Source organism: Anomaloglossus baeobatrachus, chromosome 4, assembly GCF_048569485.1.
Source record: "Anomaloglossus baeobatrachus isolate aAnoBae1 chromosome 4, aAnoBae1.hap1, whole genome shotgun sequence".
NCBI classification, from domain to species: Eukaryota; Metazoa; Chordata; class Amphibia; order Anura; family Aromobatidae; genus Anomaloglossus; species Anomaloglossus baeobatrachus.
This window is the reverse complement of record NC_134356.1, coordinates 704,580,663-704,603,503: the sequence shown is the minus strand read 5'-3', so window position 1 is coordinate 704,603,503 and position 22,841 is coordinate 704,580,663. Positions and strand designations below refer to the sequence as shown.

At 48.1% G+C, this 22,841-nt stretch overlaps 1 protein-coding gene across 3 annotated transcripts in view; it reads left to right on the top strand.

Annotated features, from left to right (window-relative positions):
• Positions 1 to 22,841, top strand: part of DLG4 (discs large MAGUK scaffold protein 4) — a 178,137-nt gene that overhangs the window by 132,516 nt on the left and 22,780 nt on the right. For all 3 annotated transcript variants that reach the window (XM_075346764.1, XM_075346765.1, XM_075346766.1), the window contains 6 exons: positions 14,402 to 14,504; positions 14,965 to 15,085; positions 18,269 to 18,439; positions 18,609 to 18,639; positions 18,946 to 18,973; positions 19,313 to 19,360. In XM_075346764.1, the coding sequence (XP_075202879.1) occupies positions 14,402 to 14,504; positions 14,965 to 15,085; positions 18,269 to 18,439; positions 18,609 to 18,639; positions 18,946 to 18,973; positions 19,313 to 19,360 (502 nt within the window). The remainder of the gene's footprint in view (positions 1 to 14,401; positions 14,505 to 14,964; positions 15,086 to 18,268; positions 18,440 to 18,608; positions 18,640 to 18,945; positions 18,974 to 19,312; positions 19,361 to 22,841) is intronic.

Sequence of the window (22,841 nt, the reverse complement as noted above, 5' to 3'; positions counted from 1 at the left end):
TTACTGGTTTACAGTGTAAAACTAACCCAAATACAGCTCACTACAGTCTACAGAGATCTGATCATTACTGGTCTACAACGTAAAACTAAACCAAGTACAGCTCTCTACAGTCTACAGAGATCTGATCATTACTGGTCTACAACGTAAAACTAACCCAAATACAGCTCACTACAGTCTACAGAGATCTGATCATTCATGGTCTACAACAAAAAACTAACCCAAATACAGCTCACTACAGTCTACAGAGATCTGATCATTACTGGTTTACAGTGTAAAACTAACCCAAATACAGCTCACTACAGTCTACAGAGATCTGATCATTACTGGTCTACAACGTAAAACTAACCCAAATACAGCTCACTACAGTCTACAGAGATCTGATCATTACTGGTCTACAACGTAAAACTATCCCAAGTACAGCTCACTACAGTCTACAGAGATCTGATCATTACTGGTCTATAACGTAAAACTAACCCAAATACAGCTCTCTACAGTCTACAGAGATCTGATCATTACTGGTCTACAACGTAAAACTAACCCAAATACAGCTCACTGCAGTCTACAGAGATCTGATCATTACTGGTCTACAACGTAAAACTAAACCAAGTACAGCTCACTACAGTCTGCAGAGATCTGATCAGACGTGGTCTACAGTGTAAAACTATCCCAAGTACAGCTCACTACAGTCTGCAGAGATCTGATCATTACTGGTCTACAACGTAAAACTAACCCAAATACAGCTCACTACAGTCTACAGAGATCTGATCATTCATGGTCTACAGTGTAAAACTAAACCAAGTACAGCTCACTACAGTCTACAGAGATCTGATCATTACTGGTCTACAACGTAAAACTAAACCAAATACAGCTCACTACAGTCTACAGAGATCTGATCATTCATGGTCTACAGTGTAAAACTAAACCAAGTACAGCTCACTACAGTCTACAGAGATCTGATCATTCATGGTCTACAATGTAAAACTCACCCAAGTACAGCTCTCTACAGTCTACAGAGATCTGATCATTCATGGTCTACAACGTAAAACTAAACCAAGTACAGCTCTCTACAGAGATCTGATCAGAGGTGGTCTACAACGTAAAACTAACCCAAGTACAGCTCACTACAGTCTACAGAGATCTGTTCAGACATGGTCTACAATGTAAAACTAACCCAAGTACAGGTCAATACATTCTACAGAGATCTGATCATTCCTGGTCTACAACGTAAAACTAACCCAAATACAGCTCACTACAGTCTACAGAGATCTGATCATTCATGGTCTACAACGTAAAACTAACCCAAATACAGCTCACTACAGTCTACAGAGATCTGATCATTACTGGTTTACAGTGTAAAACTAACCCAAATACAGCTCACTACAGTCTACAGAGATCTGATCATTACTGGTCTACAACGTAAAACTAAACCAAGTACAGCTCTCTACAGTCTACAGAGATCTGATCATTACTGGTCTACAACGTAAAACTAACCCAAATACAGCTCACTACAGTCTACAGAGATCTGATCATTCATGGTCTACAACAAAAAACTAACCCAAATACAGCTCACTACAGTCTACAGAGATCTGATCATTACTGGTTTACAGTGTAAAACTAACCCAAATACAGCTCACTACAGTCTACAGAGATCTGATCATTACTGGTCTACAACGTAAAACTAACCCAAATACAGCTCACTACAGTCTACAGAGATCTGATCATTACTGGTCTACAACGTAAAACTAAACCAAGTACAGCTCTCTACAGTCTACAGAGATCTGATCATTACTGGTCTACAACGTAAAACTAACCCAAATACAGCTCACTACAGTCTACAGAGATCTGATCATTACTGGTCTACAACGTAAAACTAAACCAAGTACAGCTCTCTACAGTCTACAGAGATCTGATCATTACTGGTCTACAACGTAAAACTAACCCAAATACAGCTCACTACAGTCTACAGAGATCTGATCATTCATGGTCTACAACGTAAAACTAACCCAAATACAGCTCACTACAGTCTACAGAGATCTGATCATTACTGGTTTACAGTGTAAAACTAACCCAAATACAGCTCACTACAGTCTACAGAGATCTGATCATTACTGGTCTACAACGTAAAACTAAACCAAGTACAGCTCTCTACAGTCTACAGAGATCTGATCATTCATGGTCTACAACGTAAAACTAACCCAAATACAGCTCACTACAGTCTACAGAGATCTGATCATTACTGGTTTACAGTGTAAAACTAACCCAAATACAGCTCACTACAGTCTACAGAGATCTGATCATTACTGGTCTACAACGTAAAACTAAACCAAGTACAGCTCTCTACAGTCTACAGAGATCTGATCATTACTGGTCTACAACGTAAAACTAACCCAAATACAGCTCACTACAGTCTACAGAGATCTGATCATTCATGGTCTACAACAAAAAACTAACCCAAATACAGCTCACTACAGTCTACAGAGATCTGATCATTACTGGTTTACAGTGTAAAACTAACCCAAATACAGCTCACTACAGTCTACAGAGATCTGATCATTACTGGTCTACAACGTAAAACTAACCCAAATACAGCTCACTACAGTCTACAGAGATCTGATCATTACTGGTCTACAACGTAAAACTAAACCAAGTACAGCTCTCTACAGTCTACAGAGATCTGATCATTACTGGTCTACAACGTAAAACTAACCCAAATACAGCTCACTACAGTCTACAGAGATCTGATCATTACTGGTCTACAACGTAAAACTAAACCAAGTACAGCTCTCTACAGTCTACAGAGATCTGATCATTCATGGTCTACAACGTAAAACTAACCCAAATACAGCTCACTACAGTCTACAGAGATCTGATCATTCATGGTCTACAACGTAAAACTAACCCAAATACAGCTCACTACAGTCTACAGAGATCTGATCATTACTGGTTTACAGTGTAAAACTAACCCAAATACAGCTCACTACAGTCTACAGAGATCTGATCATTACTGGTCTACAACGTAAAACTAAACCAAGTACAGCTCTCTACAGTCTACAGAGATCTGATCATTACTGGTCTACAACGTAAAACTAACCCAAATACAGCTCACTACAGTCTACAGAGATCTGATCATTCATGGTCTACAACGTAAAACTAACCCAAATACAGCTCACTACAGTCTACAGAGATCTGATCATTACTGGTCTACAACGTAAAACTAACCCAAATACAGCTCACTACAGTCTACAGAGATCTGATCATTACTGGTCTACAATGTAAAACTAAACCAAGTACAGCTCTCTACAGTCTGCAGAGATCTGATCAGACGTGGTCTACAGTGTAAAACTATCCCAAGTACAGCTCTCTACAGTCTACAGAGATCTGATCATTACTGGTCTACAACGTAAAACTAACCCAAATACAGCTCACTACAGTCTACAGAGATCTGATCATTCATGGTCTACAGTGTAAAACTAAACCAAGTACAGCTCTCTACAGTCTACAGAGATCTGATCATTCATGGTCTACAGTGTAAAACTAAACCAAGTACAGCTCACTACAGTCTACAGAGATCTGATCATTCATGGTCTACAGTGTAAAACTAAACCAAGTACAGCTCTCTACAGTCTACAGAGATCTGATCATTCATGGTCTACAACGTAAAACTAAACCAAGTACAGCTCACTACAGTCTACAGAGATCTGATCATTACTGGTCTACAGTGTAAAACTCACCCAAGTACAGCTCACTACAGTCTACAGAGATCTGATCATTACTGGTCTACAACGTAAAACTAACCCAAATACAGCTCACTACAGTCTACAGAGATCTGATCATTACTGGTCTACAACGTAAAACTAAACCAAGTACAGCTCTCTACAGTCTACAGAGATCTGATCATTACTGGTCTACAACGTAAAACTAACCCAAATACAGCTCACTACAGTCTACAGAGATCTGATCATTCATGGTCTACAACGTAAAACTAACCCAAATACAGCTCACTACAGTCTACAGAGATCTGATCATTACTGGTTTACAGTGTAAAACTAACCCAAATACAGCTCACTACAGTCTACAGAGATCTGATCATTACTGGTCTACAACGTAAAACTAAACCAAGTACAGCTCTCTACAGTCTACAGAGATCTGATCATTACTGGTCTACAACGTAAAACTAACCCAAATACAGCTCACTACAGTCTACAGAGATCTGATCATTCATGGTCTACAACAAAAAACTAACCCAAATACAGCTCACTACAGTCTACAGAGATCTGATCATTACTGGTTTACAGTGTAAAACTAACCCAAATACAGCTCACTACAGTCTACAGAGATCTGATCATTACTGGTCTACAACGTAAAACTAACCCAAATACAGCTCACTACAGTCTACAGAGATCTGATCATTACTGGTCTACAACGTAAAACTAAACCAAGTACAGCTCTCTACAGTCTACAGAGATCTGATCATTACTGGTCTACAACGTAAAACTAACCCAAATACAGCTCACTACAGTCTACAGAGATCTGATCATTACTGGTCTACAACGTAAAACTAAACCAAGTACAGCTCTCTACAGTCTACAGAGATCTGATCATTACTGGTCTACAACGTAAAACTAACCCAAATACAGCTCACTACAGTCTACAGAGATCTGATCATTCATGGTCTACAACGTAAAACTAACCCAAATACAGCTCACTACAGTCTACAGAGATCTGATCATTACTGGTTTACAGTGTAAAACTAACCCAAATACAGCTCACTACAGTCTACAGAGATCTGATCATTACTGGTCTACAACGTAAAACTAAACCAAGTACAGCTCTCTACAGTCTACAGAGATCTGATCATTACTGGTCTACAACGTAAAACTAACCCAAATACAGCTCACTACAGTCTACAGAGATCTGATCATTCATGGTCTACAACGTAAAACTAACCCAAATACAGCTCACTACAGTCTACAGAGATCTGATCATTACTGGTCTACAACGTAAAACTAACCCAAATACAGCTCACTACAGTCTACAGAGATCTGATCATTACTGGTCTACAACGTAAAACTAAACCAAGTACAGCTCTCTACAGTCTGCAGAGATCTGATCAGACGTGGTCTACAGTGTAAAACTATCCCAAGTACAGCTCTCTACAGTCTACAGAGATCTGATCATTACTGGTCTACAACGTAAAACTAACCCAAATACAGCTCACTACAGTCTACAGAGATCTGATCATTCATGGTCTACAGTGTAAAACTAAACCAAGTACAGCTCACTACAGTCTACAGAGATCTGATCATTCATGGTCTACAGTGTAAAACTAAACCAAGTACAGCTCTCTACAGTCTACAGAGATCTGATCATTCATGGTCTACAACGTAAAACTAAACCAAGTACAGCTCACTACAGTCTACAGAGATCTGATCATTACTGGTCTACAGTGTAAAACTCACCCAAGTACAGCTCACTACAGTCTACAGAGATCTGATCAGACGTGGTCTACAGTATGTTGTGAAATAAAAACCAGTACAGCTCAGTAGAAGAGATTTATATTTATATGTTTTTTGCAGTAAGCAGTAAAGTGTGATGCAGATATGAGACCTCCACAGTGAATAGATATTTCCATCATAGCCGTTGCCTTTGATACTTACAGGGAAATAAAAAGCTGCAAAAACACTGCTCAGTGTAAAACAATCAAACATTATGCAGGTGAACGCTATGAGGTCCCAAACCGTGACTGGAATAGTCAAGTCATTCTGCATCTGCAGAACAGTATGAGGTCCTCCATCTTATGTGGAACAATCAACCCCCTTCTGTATTTAAGTAATAGTGTGAGGTCATGCACCATGACTGGAACAATTAGCTACATTATTTGCAGGAGAACAGTGTGAAATCCTCCACTATCACTTTAACAGTCTGGAGCAGTCACCTACCTCTGTAGGAGAACAGTGTGAGGTCCTCACCATGTCTGGTGCAGTAGGACAGCAGTGTGAGGTCCTCACCATGTCTGGGGCAGTCACCTACCTCTGTAGGACAGCAGTGAGAGGTCTCCACCATGTCTGGTGCAGTAGGACAGCAGTGAGAGGTCTCCACCATGTCTGGTGCAGTCACCTACCTCTGTAGGAGAACAGTGAGAGGTCCTCCACCATGTCTGGGGCAGTCACCTACCTCTGTAGGACAGCAGTGAGAGGTCCTCCATCATGTCTGGTGCAGTAGGACAGCAGTGAGAGGTCTCCACCATGTCTGGTGCAGTCACCTACCTCTGTAGGAGAACAGTGAGAGGTCCTCCACCATGTCTGGGGCAGTCACCTACCTCTGTAGGACAGCAGTGAGAGGTCTCCACCATGTCTGGTGCAGTCACCTACCTCTGTAGGACAGCAGTGAGAGGTCCTCCATGTCTGGAGCAGTCACCTATCTCTGTAGGACAGCAGTGAGAGGTCCTCCATGTCTGGAGCAGTCACCTATCTCTGTAGGACAGCAGTGAGAGGTCCTCCATGTCTGGAGCAGTCACCTATCTCTGTAGGACAGCAGTGAGAGGTCCCCATCATGTCTGGAGCAGTCACCTACCTCTGTAGGACAGCAGTGAGAGGTCTCCATCATGTCTGGAGCAGTCACCTACCTCTGTAGGACAGCAGTGAGAGGTCCCCACCATGTCTGGAGCAGTCACCTACCTCTGTAGGACAGCAGTGAGAGGTCCTCACCATGTCTGGAGCAGTCACCTACCTCTGTAGGACAGCAGTGAGAGGTCCTCCATGTCTGGAGCAGTCACCTACCTCTGTAGGACAGCAGTGAGAGGTCCTCCCCATGTCTGGAGCAGTCACCTATCTCTGTAGGACAGCAGTGTGAGGTCCTCCATGTCTGGAGCAGTCACCTATCTCTGTAGGACAGCAGTGAGAGGTCCTCCATCATGTCTGGAGCAGTCACCTACCTCTGTAGGACAGCAGTGAGAGGTCCTCCATGTCTGGAGCAGTCACCTACCTCTGTAGGACAGCAGTGAGAGGTCCTCACCATGTCTGGAGCAGTCACCTACCTCTGTAGGACAGCAGTGAGAGGTCTCCATCATGTCTGGAGCAGTCACCTATCTCTGTAGGACAGCAGTGAGAGGTCCTCCATCATGTCTGGAGCAGTCACCTACCTCTGTAGGACAGCAGTGAGAGGTCCTCACCATGTCTGGAGCAGTCACCTACCTCTGTAGGACAGCAGTGAGAGGTCCTCACCATGTCTGGAGCAGTCACCTACCTCTGTAGGACAGCAGTGAGAGGTCCTCACCATGTCTGGAGCAGTCACCTACCTCTGTAGGACAGCAGTGAGAGGTCCTCACCATGTCTGGAGCAGTCACCTACCTCTGTAGGACAGCAGTGAGAAGTCCCCACCATGTCTGGAGCAGTCACCTACCTCTGTAGGACAGCAGTGAGAGGTCCCCATCATGTCTGGAGCAGTCACCTACCTCTGTAGGACAGCAGTGAGAGGTCCTCCATGTCTGGAGCAGTCACCTACCTCTGTAGGACAGCAGTGAGAGGTCTCCATCCATGTCTGGAGCAGTCACCTACCTCTGGAGGACAGCAGTGAGAGGTCCTCCATCATGTCTGGAGCAGTCACCTATCTCTGTAGGACAGCAGTGAGAGGTCCTCCATCATGTCTGGAGCAGTCACCTACCTCTGTAGGACAGCAGTGAGAGGTCCTCCATCATGTCTGGAGCAGTCACCTATCTCTGTAGGACAGCAGTGAGAGGTCCTCCATCATGTCTGGAGCAGTCACCTACCTCTGTAGGACAGCAGTGACAGGTCCTCACCATGTCTGGAGCAGTCACCTACCTCTGTAGGACAGCAGTGAGAGGTCCTCACCATGTCTGGAGCAGTCACCTACCTCTGTAGGACAGCAGTGAGAGGTCCCCATCATGTCTGGAGCAGTCACCTATCTCTGTAGGACAGCAGTGAGAGGTCCTCACCATGTCTGGAGCAGTCACCTATCTCTGTAGGACAGCAGTGAGAGGTCTCCATCATGTCTGGAGCAGTCACCTACCTCTGTAGGACAGCAGTGAGAGGTCTCCATCATGTCTGGAGCAGTCACCTATCTCTGTAGGACAGCAGTGAGAGGTCCTCACCATGTCTGGAGCAGTCACCTACCTCTGTAGGACAGCAGTGAGAGGCCCTCACCATGTCTGGAGCAGTCACCTACCTCTGTAGGACAGCAGTGAGAGGCCCTCCATGTCTGGAGCAGTCACCTACCTCTGTAGGACAGCAGTGAGAGGTCCTCCATGTCTGGAGCAGTCACCTACCTCTGTAGGACAGCAGTGAGAGGTCCTCCATGTCTGGAGCAGTCACCTACCTCTGTAGGACAGCAGTGAGAGGTCCCCATCATGTCTGGAGCAGTCACCTACCTCTGTAGGACAGCAGTGAGAGGTCCCCATCATGTCTGGAGCAGTCACCTACCTCTGTAGGACAGCAGTGAGAGGTCCTCCATGTCTGGAGCAGTCACCTACCTCTGTAGGACAGCAGTGAGAGGTCCTCCATGTCTGGAGCAGTCACCTACCTTTGTAGGACAGCAGTGAGAGGTCCTCCATGTCTGTGGCAATCACCTACCTCTGTAGGACAGCAGTGAGAGGTCCCCATCATGTCTGGAGCAGTCACCTACCTCTGTAGGACAGCAGTGAGAGGTCCTCCATGTCTGGAGCAGTCACCTACCTCTGTAGGACAGCAGTGAGAGGTCCCCACCATGTCTGGAGCAGTCACCTACCTCTGTAGGACAGCAGTGAGAGGTCCTCCATGTCTGGAGCAGTCACCTACCTTTGTAGGACAGCAGTGAGAGGTCCTCCATGTCTGTGGCAATCACCTACCTCTGTAGGACAGCAGTGAGAGGTCCCCATCATGTCTGGAGCAGTCACCTACCTCTGTAGGACAGCAGTGAGAGGTCCTCCATGTCTGGAGCAGTCACCTACCTCTGTAGGACAGCAGTGAGAGGTCCTCCATGTCTGGAGCAGTCACCTACCTTTGTAGGACAGCAGTGAGAGGTCCTCCATGTCTGTGGCAATCACCTACCTCTGTAGGACAGCAGTGAGAGGTCCCCACCATGTCTACCTCTGACAATCAGCCATTTTAGCACCTTAGCTGGTGAGAGGCACTGCGTTTTCTTGTCACTGTCGCAGGACCCCGGGATTAGACGTTGCCAACTACTGATAAATTCTTAAAGGGTAAAATTGTGTGAAAAATGAGGTGATTTTTTTTTTTTTTTTAAATCACTGAATTCAGTAAAAATATTGAATAAAATGATCAGTTCCAGTTTTTCCCAAACACGGCGCCATCGGCTCTTACTCTGACCCCTTTACATGACATTTAGTGGATGATTTTGGTGTCATTAGATTGGTTAGAAATTAATGGACTCTGTGCTGTGATTGGCTGCTGTGGGCAGAGAATATTTTCTTATCCCAGCTTCCAAAGAGTGTGGTGGTGTCCATAGCAACCAATCGGAGCACAGCTTTCACTTTACCTCAGCAGTATAAGAAGTGAAAGCTGTGCTGTGATTGGTTTCTGTGGGCAGTAAAGGCAGATTTTCTTGCAGAGTCCATCAGCGTGTGGTGCTGCACTCACCATGACTCCTCTCAGTATTCAGTGGTTGTGTTGGATATATTGGAGCAAGTCCAGAGAAGAGCCATGAAGATGGTGGAAGGTCTGCAAACCATGTCCTATGAAGAACGGCTAAAAGAACTAGGGATGTTTAGTTTGAAAAACAGAAGGCTGAGAGGAGACTTAATAGCGGTCTACAAATATCTGAAAGGTCACAGTGCAGAGGGAACTATCCTATTCTCATTAGCACAAGGAAGTGCAAGAAGCAATGGAGGAAACTAGAAGGAGATTCAGATTAGACATTAGGAAAAACGGACAGTGAGGGCAGTCAGGGAGTGGAACAGGCGGCCACGGGAGGCTGTGTGAGGGTAGTCGGGGAGTGGAACAGGCGGCCACGGGAGGCTGTGAGGGTAGCCGGGGAGTGAAACAGGCGGCAACAGGAGGCTGTGAGGGTAGTCGGGGAGTGGAACAGGCGGCCACGAGAGGCAGTAAGGGCAGTCAGGAAGTGGAATAGGCGGCCACAGAAGGTAGTGAGGGTAGTCAGGGAGTGGAACAGGCGGCCACAGAAGGCAGTGAGGGGGTAGTCAGGGAGTGGAACAGGCGGCCACGGGAGGCAGTGAGGGTAGTCAGGGAGTGGAACAGGCGGCCACGGGAGGCTGTGAGGGTAGTCAGGGAGTGGAACAGGCGGCCACGGGAGGCTGTGAGGGTAGTCAGGGAGTGGAACGGGCGGCCACGGGAGGCAGTAAGGGCAGTCAGGGAGTGGAACAGGCGGCCACGGGAGGCAGTGAGGGTAGTCAGGGAGTGGAACAGGCGGACACGAGAGGCAGTAAGGGCAGTCAGGGAGTGGAACAGGCGGCCACAGGAGGTAGTGAGGGTAGTCAGGGAGTGGAACAGGCGGCCATCAATGGAAATCTTCAAGCGGAAGCTGGAGAAACATATAGCTGGGATGATTTAGGAAGGCCTGCACTCGCAGGGAGTTGGACCTGATGGCCCTTGCGGTCCCTTCCAACTCTACCATTATATGATTCTATGGATGAAGCTTCTGTTTCTAAAAATGTGATGGAAATGGCTACAAGGGGGAGTCGTAATTCACCCGACAACTTTTGCTACATTTGTGGTTGTTTTGTAGTGGAGAAACAACAAAGGAAATGATGGCCTTCATTGGAGGAGTGTATTATCCGTACTTTGGTGTAAACTTGTCAGCGGGGACCAGTCGTGGCTCCACATGTGGTGCGCTCTGCTTGTATCTCACATATAGGAAACACACCATCATTAGCCAAATGGTGCAGCACGGCGGGAGAAATCTGTACATTGTCATCAGCGTATGCAAGGGCCAAAAATAGCAGAGATTAGTTATACGAAGGCCACACACCGAAACGTGGGCTGAGACCTGGTGCCCACAAGAGGAGCCTTCCAGTATTTTTCCCACCACTTCCATCATATCATCTCCAGACATTAGCTTTTTCCATTTTGGCATCTTGCACTGATATGTTCCATACACGTGTGTGTGTGTGTGTGTGTGTGTGTGTGAATATATACTAGCTGTAGTACCCGAGCGTTGCCCGGGATAGTAACTGTCTCTCTCACAGTCTGTCTGTGTGTTGCTGTCTGTCTGTCGCTGTCTGTCTCTTTCCTTGTCTGTCTGTCTGTTTCTATCTCTCTGTCTGTCTTTGTATCAGTCTGTCTCTATCTCTGTGTCTCTATCTTTGTGTTTGTGTCTCTATCTTTGTGTCTTTGTGTCGGTCTCTCTCTATCTCTGTGTCTGTCTCTCTCTATCTGTGTCTGTCTATGTCTCTATCTCTGTGTCTGTCTCTCTCTATCTCTGTGTCTGTCTCTCTCTATCTCTGTGTCTGTCTCTCTCTATCTCTGTGTCTGTCTGTCTCTATCTTTGTGTCTGTGTCTCTATCTTTGTGTCTGTGTCTTTGTGTCTGTCTCTCTCTATCTCTATCTCTGTCTCTGTCTCTCTCTATCTCTGTGTCTGTCTGTCTCTAACTTTGTGTCTTTGTCTCTATCTTTGTGCCTGTGTCTTTGTGTCTGTCTCTCTCTATCTCTGTCTCTCTCTATCTCTGTGTCGGTCTCTCTCTATCTGTGTCGATATCTCTCTCTCTCTCTCTCTCTCTCTGTCGGTCTCTCTTCCCCGTCGGTCGGTCTCTCTTCCCCGTCGGTCGGTCTCTCTTCCCCGTCGGTCGGTCTCTCTTCCCCGTCGGTCGGTCTCTCTTCCCCGTCGGTCGGTCTCTCTTCCCCGTCGGTCGGTCTCTCTTCCCCGTCGGTCGGTCTCTCTTCCCCGTCGGTTGGTCTCTCTTCCCCGTCGGTTGGTCTCTCTTCCCCGTCGGTTGGTCTCTCTTCCCCGTCGGTCGGTCTCTCTTCCCCGTCGGTCGGTCTCTCTTCCCCGTCGGTCGGTCTCTCTTCCCCGTCGGTCGGCCGGCCTCTTTTCCCCCTCTCTCCGCAGACATCATATTACCTCACACATAAGCTTCTTATACTATTAATGTCATTTGTTCATATAGCAACCAATCATAGCTGCTATTAATAACCTGTAGTTCCAGGCTCCATTCACTTTAAAGGAGGCATGTTTATTGGAGAGTAACTGTAAAGCGCGGAGTTAAATTTTCCTGTCAAAACATAGTCTACCATTTTCGGCCCTTATGTATATAGTGTGATAATGTGCAGACCTCCCCCACTCTGCTGCTTATTTTCATCACTTTTTCAACCCTGTATTTTAATATTTTTCAATAAAATTTATTATCGGCACTTATTACATGGCACTGTTCATGTGATGAGGGACATACATAAACAAGTACAATAACCATGAACAATATGGGGCGCAGACCAGAGGAAGAGAGGGGACCCTGCCTGCGAGTCTCAGTCTACAAGAGGAGGACCCTGGCCGCAAGGATCAGTCTACAGGAGAAGGAGGACCCTGCCTGCGAGTCTCAGTCTACAGGACGAGGAGAAGGACCCTGCCTGCGAGGCTCAGTCTACAGGAGGAGGAGAGGGGACCCTGCCTGCGAGTCTCAGTCTACAGGAGGAGGACCCTGGCCGCAAGGATCAGTCTACAGGAGAAGGAGGACCCTGCCTGCGAGGCTCAGTCTACAGGACGAGGAGAAGGACCCTGCCTGCGAGGCTCAGTCTACAGGAGGAGGAGGACCCTGCCTGCGAGGCTCAGTCTACAGGAGGAGGAGAGGGGACCCTGCCTGCGAGTCTCAGTCTACAGGAGGAGGACCCTGGCCGCAAGGATCAGTCTACAGGAGAAGGAGGACCCTGCCTGCGAGGCTCAGTCTACAGGACGAGGAGAAGGACCCTGCCTGCGAGGCTCAGTCTACAGGAGAAGAGAGGACCCTGCCCGCAAGGCTGTCTACAGGAGGAGGAGGAGAGGGGACCCTGCCTGCGAGTCTCAGTCTACAAGAGGAGGACCCTGGCCGCAAGGATCAGTCTACAGGAGAAGGAGGACCCTGCCTGCGAGTCTCAGTCTACAGGACGAGGAGAAGGACCCTGCCTGCGAGGCTCAGTCTACAGGAGGAGGAGAGGGGACCCTGCCTGCGAGTCTCAGTCTACAGGAGGAGGACCCTGGCCGCAAGGATCAGTCTACAGGAGAAGGAGGACCCTGCCTGCGAGGCTCAGTCTACAGGACGAGGAGGAGGAGGAGGACCTTGCCTGCGAGGCTCAGTCTACAGGACGAGGTGGAGGAGGGCCCTGCCTGCGAGGTTCAGTCTACAGGAGGAGGAGGAGGACCCTGCCCGCAACGATCAGTCTACAGGAGGAGAGAGGACCCTGCCCGCGAGGCTCAGTCTGTTTTCTCATTTGGCTATATATAGTTTGTTTCCTGTATGTGAGCTCCACATGTGATAGATGACATAGAACCCCAATCACTCCTTTGTTGGTGCAATATTTGTGTTCCCCAAAAATAAACAGGGTCTCATATTATCTACATTTATTCAAATATAGTTGTATTGCATTCTGGAACATCAACATAACTCTCCAAACTCAGAGTGTAATACATGTGTCCATCCGCGTGTCCATCCGCGTGTCCATCCGCGGGTCCATCCGCGGGTCCATCCGCCGGTCCATCCGCCGGTCCATCCGCCGGTCCATCCGCCTGTCCATCCGTCCACACACCAGACTGTCTCCTCTTCAGCTCTTCAGAGTGCTGCTATTAATGGGCCTTATAGTGACAACTTACTCACCTGCTGGGATGTCACAAAGGTCCTTAAGTAATCTTCTCAGGATGTAAACCCTGGGGCCCCTCAGGGAATGGGGGCCCTGTGCAATTGCCCAGTTTGCCCTCCCTTCCCCCTAATACCAGCCTGTCACCTGTTCAGATCTTTAACACTGCTTCAGACCTTTGATAACTTCAAAGTCATGTGACATGATGAAATCAAAGGTCCTTAAAACAATGTTAACCTTGGAATACAACTACTGGGGTCCCTAAGAAAGTGGGGGCTGTGACAAATGGTGCAGTTCAAAACCACCGAACGCCGGCCCTGACTGTAACTAGGGCTTAGTTTTGGGGTAGGGCTTATATTTTCAAGCATACTCCAAAAATCCTGTGAACTCCTGCTAGGGCTTATTTTTGGGGAAACATGATATAGCTATATATAGATAAAATATTGTAGAGATTTTTGGCTACAATAAAGATTTTTCTTGTTAATCTTGCTTTTTGTGCAAAGTCCATACATGATGGTTCAAAATAGAGGTGTTTTATGGTTTAAAAATGTTTTCGTAACCCCAAATGTTGCGTCCGTGTGTTGTGGAGGTCGGGGATGTTCACCATCCGTCTTGTCTAGTAATGGCGTCTCGCTGTCAGGGTTCTGATTTTCCTTATTGATTTCCAGGTGAATGGGGTGGATCTGAGGAATGCGACCCACGAGCAGGCAGCTCTGGCTCTGAAAAATGCGGGTCAGACAGTCACCATCATTGCCCAGTACAAGCCCGAGGGTAAGTGCGTCCCTACTAGCCCCGTCCAGTAGATGTCCGGTGTGATCCCCGGAGGCCTCCGTCCAGCTGTCATATACTCACGGTGGGATATATCCCCCACTGGAGACAGCGGTTATTGATGGATGTCTTCTATCTTACATAAACCTCTCACTATAAATATTTTACCTCATCATTTACTGTGCCCTAAGTATGGCGGATGGTGGGTGGGATTCCACTGTAGCCCAACATCTGGAATAATTACACTTACGGTGCGATCCCTCTGCTTCTAGATGTTACATCTATCTGCGAATCTTAGCAATGGAAGGAGACCCCTGTCATTAAATGTACTGTATAATGTTTGAGGACACCATAATGGAGGCCATTATTACATATACAATATATGCGGACACCATAATGAAGGCCGTCACTAGATGTATAATGTGTGAGGACACAATAATGGAGGCTGTCATTCACCCCACAGAGTACAGCCGGTTTGAAGCCAAGATCCATGACCTGCGGGAGCAGCTGATGAACAGCAGTCTCGGCTCTGGGAGCGCGTCTCTACATAACACCAATGGTGGCAAGAGAGGATTCTACATCAGGTGAGGCCGCCTTGTTCGGATCATCCAATTGCAACCGGCTTGATACTCCTTCACTGGTTAGGAGGCCATGGTGGAGATATCTTGCTGATGCCTGCTGTCTCCTGGTGGAGACATCTCAGTAACACCCGCTGTGGAGGTGTCCAGGTGATGTCCTGGTTCAGATATCTGGGTGATACCCACTGTCACTTAGTTGAGATGTCTGTTGTCTAATTGTGGAGATGCCTTAGTGATGAAGATATCTCGTTGACCATGATGTCTTCTGAGATATGTCTGAGTGATGTGCTGGTGGGGATGTCTGGGTGATGCCCACTGTCTCCTTTTGGAGATGTGGGTGGTGCTCACTGTCTTCTGGTGGAGATGTCTCGGTGATGTCCTGGTAGATATCTTGGTAGTGTTTTGGTGGATATGTCTGGGTGACACCCACTGTTTCCCAGTGAAGATGCCTTGGTGATGTCCTGGCTGAGATGCCTCGGTGATGTCCTGGCTGAGATGTTTGGGTGATGCCTGCTGTCTTTGTTGCGAGTTCTCGGTGATGTCTGTTGTCTACTGGTTCACATGTCCAAGTGATGTCATTATGGAGATGTCTCATTGACCACGCTGTTTCCTGGCAGATGTCTCTGTGATGTTCTGGTGGATATGTCTGGGTGATGCCTTCTGTCTTTGTTGATATGCCTCAGTGATATCCTCATGAAGATGTCTCATTGTTGCCCGCTGTCTTCTGGTGGATGTCTCCGTGATGTCCTGGTGGAGATGTCTCGGTGATATCCTGATGAAGATGTCTCATTGTTGCCCGCTGTCTTCTGGTGGATGTCTCCGTGATGTCCTGGTAGAGATGTCTAGGTGATGCCTGCTGTCTCTTTGAGATGTATCGGTGTTGTCTTGGTGGAGATGGCTGTGTGATGTCTTGGTGGAGATGGCTGCGTGATGTCTTGGTGGAGATGGCTGCGTGATGTCTTGGTGGAGATGGCTGCGTGATGTCTTGGTGGAGATGGCCGCGTGATTTCGTGGTGGAGATGGCCGCGTGATGTCTTGGCGGAGCGTGATGTCTTGGCGGAGATGGCCGCGTGATGTCTTGGCGGAGATGGCTGCGTGATGTCTTGGTGGAGATGGCTGCGTGATGTCTTGGTGGAGATGGCTGCGTGATGTCTTGGTGGAGATGGCTGCGTGATGTCTTGGCGGAGATGGCTGCGTGATGTCTTGGCGGAGATGGCTGCGTGATGTCTTGGTGGAGATGGCTGCATGATGTCTTGGCGGAGATGGCTGCGTGATGTCTTGGCGGAGATGGCTGCGTGATGTCTTGGCGGAGATGGCTGCGTGATGTCTTGGCGGAGATGGCTGCGTGATGTCTTGGCGGAGATGGCTGCGTGATGTCTTGGCGGAGATGGCTGCGTGATGTCTTGGCGGAGATGGCTGCGTGATGTCTTGGCGGAGATGGTTGCGTGATGTCTTAGCGGAGATGGTTGCGTGATGTCTTGGCGGAGATGGTTGCGTGATGTCTTGGCGGAGATGGTTGCGTGATGTCTTGGCGGAGATGGTTGCGTGATGTCTTGGCGGAGATGGTTGCGTGATGTCTTGGCGGAGATGGTTGCGTGATGTCTTGGCGGAGATGGTTGCGTGATGTCTTGGCGGAGATGGTTGCGTGATGTCTTGGCGGAGATGGTTGCGTGATGTCTTGGCGGAGATGGTTGCGTGATGTCTTGGCGGAGATGGCCGCTTGATGTCTTGGCGGAGATGGCCGCGTGATGTCTTGGCGGAGCGTGATGTCTTGGCGGAGATGGCCGCGTGATGTCTTGGCGGAGATGGCCGCGTGATGTCTTGGCGGAGATGGCCGCGTGATGTCTTGGCGGAGATGGCCGCGTGATGTCTTGGCGGAGATGGCCGCGTGATGTCTTGGCGGAGATGGCCGCGTGATGTCTTGGCGGAGATGGCCGCGTGATGTCTTGGCGGAGATGGCCGCGTGATGTCTTGGCGGAGATGGCCGCGTGATGTCTTGGCGGAGATGGCCGCGTGATGTCTTGGCGGAGATGGCCGCGTGATGTCTTGGCGGAGATGGCCGCGTGATGTCTTGGCGGAGATGGCCGCGTGATGTCTTGGCGGAGATGGCCGCGTGATGTCTTGGCGGAGATGGCCGCGTGATGTCTTGGCGGAGATGGCCGCGTGATGTCTTGGCGGAGATGGCCGCGTGATGTCTTGGCGGAGATGGCCGCGTGATGTCTTGGCGGAGATGGCCGCGTGATGTCTTGGCGGAGATGGCCGCGTGATGTCTTGGCGGAGATGGCCGCGTGATGTCTTGGCGGAGATGGCCGCGTGATGTCTTGGCGGAGATGGCCGCGTGATGTCTTGGCGGAGATGGCCGCGTGATGTCTTGGCGGAGATGGCCGCGTGATGTCTTGGCGGAGATGGCCGCGTGATGTCTTGGCGGAGATGGCCGCGTGATGTCTTGGCGGAGATGGCCGCGTGATGTCTTGGCGGAGATGGCCGCGTGATGTCTTGGCGGAGATGGCCGCGTGATGTCTTGGCGGAGATGGCCGCGTGATGTCTTGGCGGAGATGGCCGCGTGATGTCTTGGCGGAGATGGCCGCGTGATGTCTTGGCGGAGATGGCCGCGTGATGTCTTGGCGGAGATGGCCGCGTGATGTCTTGGCGGAGATGGCCGCGTGATGTCTTGGCGGAGATGGCCGCGTGATGGCGGAGATGGCCGCGTGATGTCTTGGCGGAGATGGCCGCGTGATGTCTTGGCGGAGATGGCCGCGTGATGCCTGCTGTCTCCTGGTGGACATTTCTCGATGATGTCCTGGTGAAGATGTCTGGGTCACATCTGCCTCCTGGTGGAGTTGTGTAAGTGATGCCTGCTGTCTCTTTGAGATGTTTCAATGATGCTGGCTGTCTTGAGATGGAGATGTCTTGCTGATATCCTGGTAAAGATGTATCAGTGATGCTCGCTGTCTTGTGGTGGGGATGTCTGGTTGTTGTCCTGGTGGGGAATGTCTGGGTGTTGTCCTGGTGGGGAATGTCTGGGTGATGCCCAATGTCTCCTAGTGGAGATGCATAGTTGATGGTCCTGGTGGAGATTTCTCCGTGATGTCCTGATAATGATGCATCGGTGGTGCATGCCGTCTTCTGCCCGATGTCTCGTGACGCCACTGATGTACTCTTGTTTTCCTCTTTGTCTCTGTACCTCAGGGCTCTCTTTGACTATGACAAGACGCGAGACTGTGGCTTCCTCAGTCAGGCCCTTAGCTTCAAATTTGGAGATGTCCTCCATGTGATAGATGCCACTGATGAAGAATGGTGGCAGGCAAGACGCGTTTTGCCCGAGGGGGAAGAGGTCGGCTTCATCCCCAGTAAAAGAAGGTGAGATCTCGAGACCCTAATATGTTATGATGAGAGACCCAGAACTGTTCATTGACCGTAACGGACCAGTGCACACGTGCACCGAATATAGATCCACCTTCCTATATACGTCTTGTAATAGTATGCAGCTTCACGGACAGCAGAATTCACTGTTTACTTCTCTCCGCAGGGTGGAGAGACGGGAATGGTCTCGGTTAAAGGTAAAGGACAGACTGTGATGTGTCTGTGGACAACTTCATCTGATCAGTGTATGAATGATGGGAGTATTACTCCTGGGAGGTGTGGATGGTGGATACTGTATGACGTCTCGGTATAAAGGCGCTGATAGTGTCTTGTCTACGTGTGACCACCGTGTGATCGTGTTTATTGCGGGTCAGAAAATCAATGTGCAGGAAAACATTGTCTCCATGTGACAGATCTTCTCACGTCACCGCCCTGTCATTAGGAGGCTTTATCTTACTACAATATCTGTCTCTACCTTTTCACTTCTCTCCTCTGCTGCATAGGATCGAAGCAGCACTACAGGTTCTCAGAGTATGTATCTACCTGCTAAATACCCCCACCCCCCAAAATGTACTATCACCCATCATCCTCTGCCTAATAATACACATATTCAAGAATATACAGATTCCTGTACACAGCGCTATACCACACCTCCATCCTGCCCTGTATATACTATTCCTGTACTGTATATACAGCTCTACACTACACCTCCATCCTGCCCTGTATATACTATTCCTGTACTGTATACAGCTCTACAGTACACCTCCATCCTGCCTGTATCCTCTATTCCTGTCCTCTACACTCAACTTCTTATGGACTTCTGTCTTTACCGTGTCTTGCTGTAACGTTCCCTTCTCTTTGTGTTTGTAGGTCGGGAGGACACTGTGCTCAGTTATGAGATGGTTATACATATGGAAGGTTTGTTGTTTCTTACACTTTGTCCATTACCTTAATGTCTGTGATTTTCCATGTATGGGTTTTAGCTTGTGCTCCGAGCAGACTGAATACCGGAGAGTTGTTGGGGTTAATATTTCTTAAGGCCATATATTCTATTACATGCATGATTGCACAGAAATATATTGTCACGGTGAGTAGGGAGAAATCTGAGAACAGGGGCTCCCAGACTGCTCCTCAGACTAAGGAGGTCCAGCCAGACCACCAACCAAGACAACCCACTGACCCTCGTGTCTCCACAACTGTTGTTAGCAGAGGGACACAGCCTAGGGAATAGCAGGGGTCTGCTGGTTGTAGACATTGTCCAAGTGCTCCACAACCAGGAAGGCTTGTAGACATACCCAGCAGGCCATAGCTGAGTCACACAGGTTTTGGACACCACCATGTCCATCCCCACCAGATCAGCCTTGGGAAGAGGACCAGAGTGGATATACAGCCTCAACAAGAAATGGCAATTACATGAGCTGTGCCAGCTTTGAAAGATGGGAAACTAGGCCACTGACACCTGGTTGGATTTGATCCAATAAATAGTTTGTTGAGATGCCCAGAACATCGAGGAGGACAACGAGCGCAACACAGAGGTTGACTTGAAAATTACAACTGCATGCCAGATCATGGATCCAGTGGCAATCTGGAATCGACAAACCATTCCCGAGCTGCCCAAATCCAGGAGTTGTTGGCTGCCTTGGGACCCAAGCCTCAAGCAGGGAGAAGGCTTGTGTTAAGGAATTAGTTTTAGGAGTTCCAATTCCCCTACCATCGGCGCCAACGCCTACCTCCATGTTGGTCCACCACCAAGGAAATCATGTCTGCTACAGGGATTTGCAAATATTTTGAGTCCAGCTCTGAGGTAGATGAACACCTGCAAAGCGTTGAGATTTTGATGCACTATTTGCCCACAGCTGTTTGGGCCAAATTCCTGTGGACTAGTTTGATTGGCCAGGGCTAGGAAACTGTCCGATCACTTGGGCCTCAGGACTGCCTGGACTATGGGACTATTAACTATTGGCACTTTTAACTATCCCACCCTAGAGATATTGCATCAAGTTCCGGACTTTGTCTCACCAGGGGGCCTCCTGTATAGAATTTGTCAGTTAACTCTGACAGCACTGCAGTCGATGGTCGGGCTGCCACTCCGCTGCTGCCCTCTGAAACGTGATCGTGCTCAAACAACTTATAAAAAAGATGGGCCCTGAAATACGAGAGTAGGTAGCCGACTGGAAGCCCGACTCCCCAGAGTCTTGGCTTGGACAGCCTTGGACATATGGCCGAAGATTGTCTCCAAAGTCCATGTCTGTTGCCTGTCTAGCAGCTCAACTGGTCAACATCTGCCAAGACAGGCCATCGGGGTTTGAGGGATGCTACTCAAGGAATACACCAGCAGCGGAGCAAGTGATATATCCTGTGCACACCCTACGGCTGGTTGGGTACTCTACACCAGCCAACCTCCGTCGTCGCGTCCAGTTAGTCAAGGTCGGTGACATACAGGCCCAGGTTCTTAGAGACATTTGGTCTTTACTTACCAGCCTGCCAAGTGATCATCTCCCGGGCTTGGGGGGAGGGCGTCAGTGCTTGGACATCTCTCTGTGCAGTTGAACTTGGGGACTGACTAGGGAGAGGTTGAAATTGGGTTCATGGACAGCATCCCCACATCTGTTAGTTTGGGAATAACGACAAGGACACGGACTATACAGCCAGTTTCACAGATATCAACTGCAACCAAGCCAGGCAGCACCCTGAAGCAAATCCTGCTAAGACTTCTTCCGAAGATAACCCACATTCTCATCCTGCATCTTTCTCAACTGAGCAAACGACAGTGAGTACCCCTGACCAGACTGTGACCATTGACTTGGGGGGAAATAGATCGGAAGTTCAGGGAAGCTCAACTCACGGACCGAAACTTAAAGCTTGTCTGCTGTACAGCTGCCCGACCTGGGGGAGGAAATCGGGGGGAGGTGTATAGATGGGAGAAGGTGCTTTTATATTGGGAAAAGTTTGCAGCCTGCCTAGAGAAACCCTGGACCTGTGTCCATCCTCTGTTGAGGATAAGAATTAAGTAATAGACTCAAATATATAGTTTAGTTGATGTAGCCTAACACATATTTATGAATGCTTTTTTCTTACTAACACATATATAGATAGATATAGATAGTATGTATGTATATATATGTGTGTGTGTATATATATTCATATTCAGTGAATTCTCTTAATACAAAATGCAAGCACATGTAACTTAAGGATGGCTCCGACATCCTGGACAACGCCCAAGAAGTTGAGAGACTGAGGAATTCCCGAAGTTTTGAACAACTAATCCAGCAGAAACTATGCAAATTTCTATATGTCCTGAGTCCAGCCTGCGATATTTGATTGGACTATATTTTGTTTACACCCTTTACTTCTCTAAAACTATAAAAGGCTTCGTAAGAAAAATAAACGAGTAGAATTCACTGGCGTCAGTCATGAGAGAAAGACATAACTGACTCGTAGTCCGTTATTTTATTCTCGAAGTACACACATGACATTATCATAGTATCATAATATCATAGTTTTTAAGGTTGAAGGAAGACTCTAAGTCCATCTAGTTCACCCCATAGCCTAACATGTTGATCCAGAGGAAGGCAAAAAAACCCCAATGTGGCAAACAAGTTCCAATGGGGAAAAAATGTCCTTCCTTCGTCCACATCCGGCAATCAGACTAGTTCTTTCCTCAAGACGTAGCGGATGCGCCCGTGTTCCAGTCGCAGGCCTAGGTGTAAAAAGATCTTTGGAAAGGTCTCTGTACTGTCCCCTCATATATTTATACATTGTGATTAGATCCCCCCTAAGCCTTCGTTTTTCCTGTCTTGGTATTGCAGCCCCCCCATTCCTCTAATAATCTTGGTCGCTCTTCTCTGCACCCTCTCCAGTTCAGCTATGTCCTTCTTATATATCGGTGACCAGAATTGTACACAGTATTCTAAGTGCGGTCGCACTAGTGACTTGTACAGAGGTAGAACTATATTTTTTTCATGAACACTTCTACCTCTTTTAATACATCCCATTATTTTATTAGCCCTGGCAGCAGCTGCCTGACACTGTCCACTAAAGTTATAATTATAATTATATTATAATTATAATCTGAACACGGCAGTCAGACCTTAAAAGACCCATTGTAGTCTCACCTCAACAGCTGGCGCCCAATGTGGGGCACCAAAAGAGTGAGATCTTCCACTTTCTGGACGCAAGGGGCTACTCCACAAGTAACCAAGGGTCACTCGATAACGAGGATTGATCGCCCTCATCTGTCCATGGTAAGCTTCATATACATTGTATGTGTTGTTCTATCTGTGGCTCGATTGACGCTTGGTGAAAGGGGGGCGGTCACTAGTCTGGAGAATGGTAGTGCACTGGAGACCTAACTGTGTGACTGTCACTCGCCAGTGACCTTGAGAAGGGAAGGACCCAG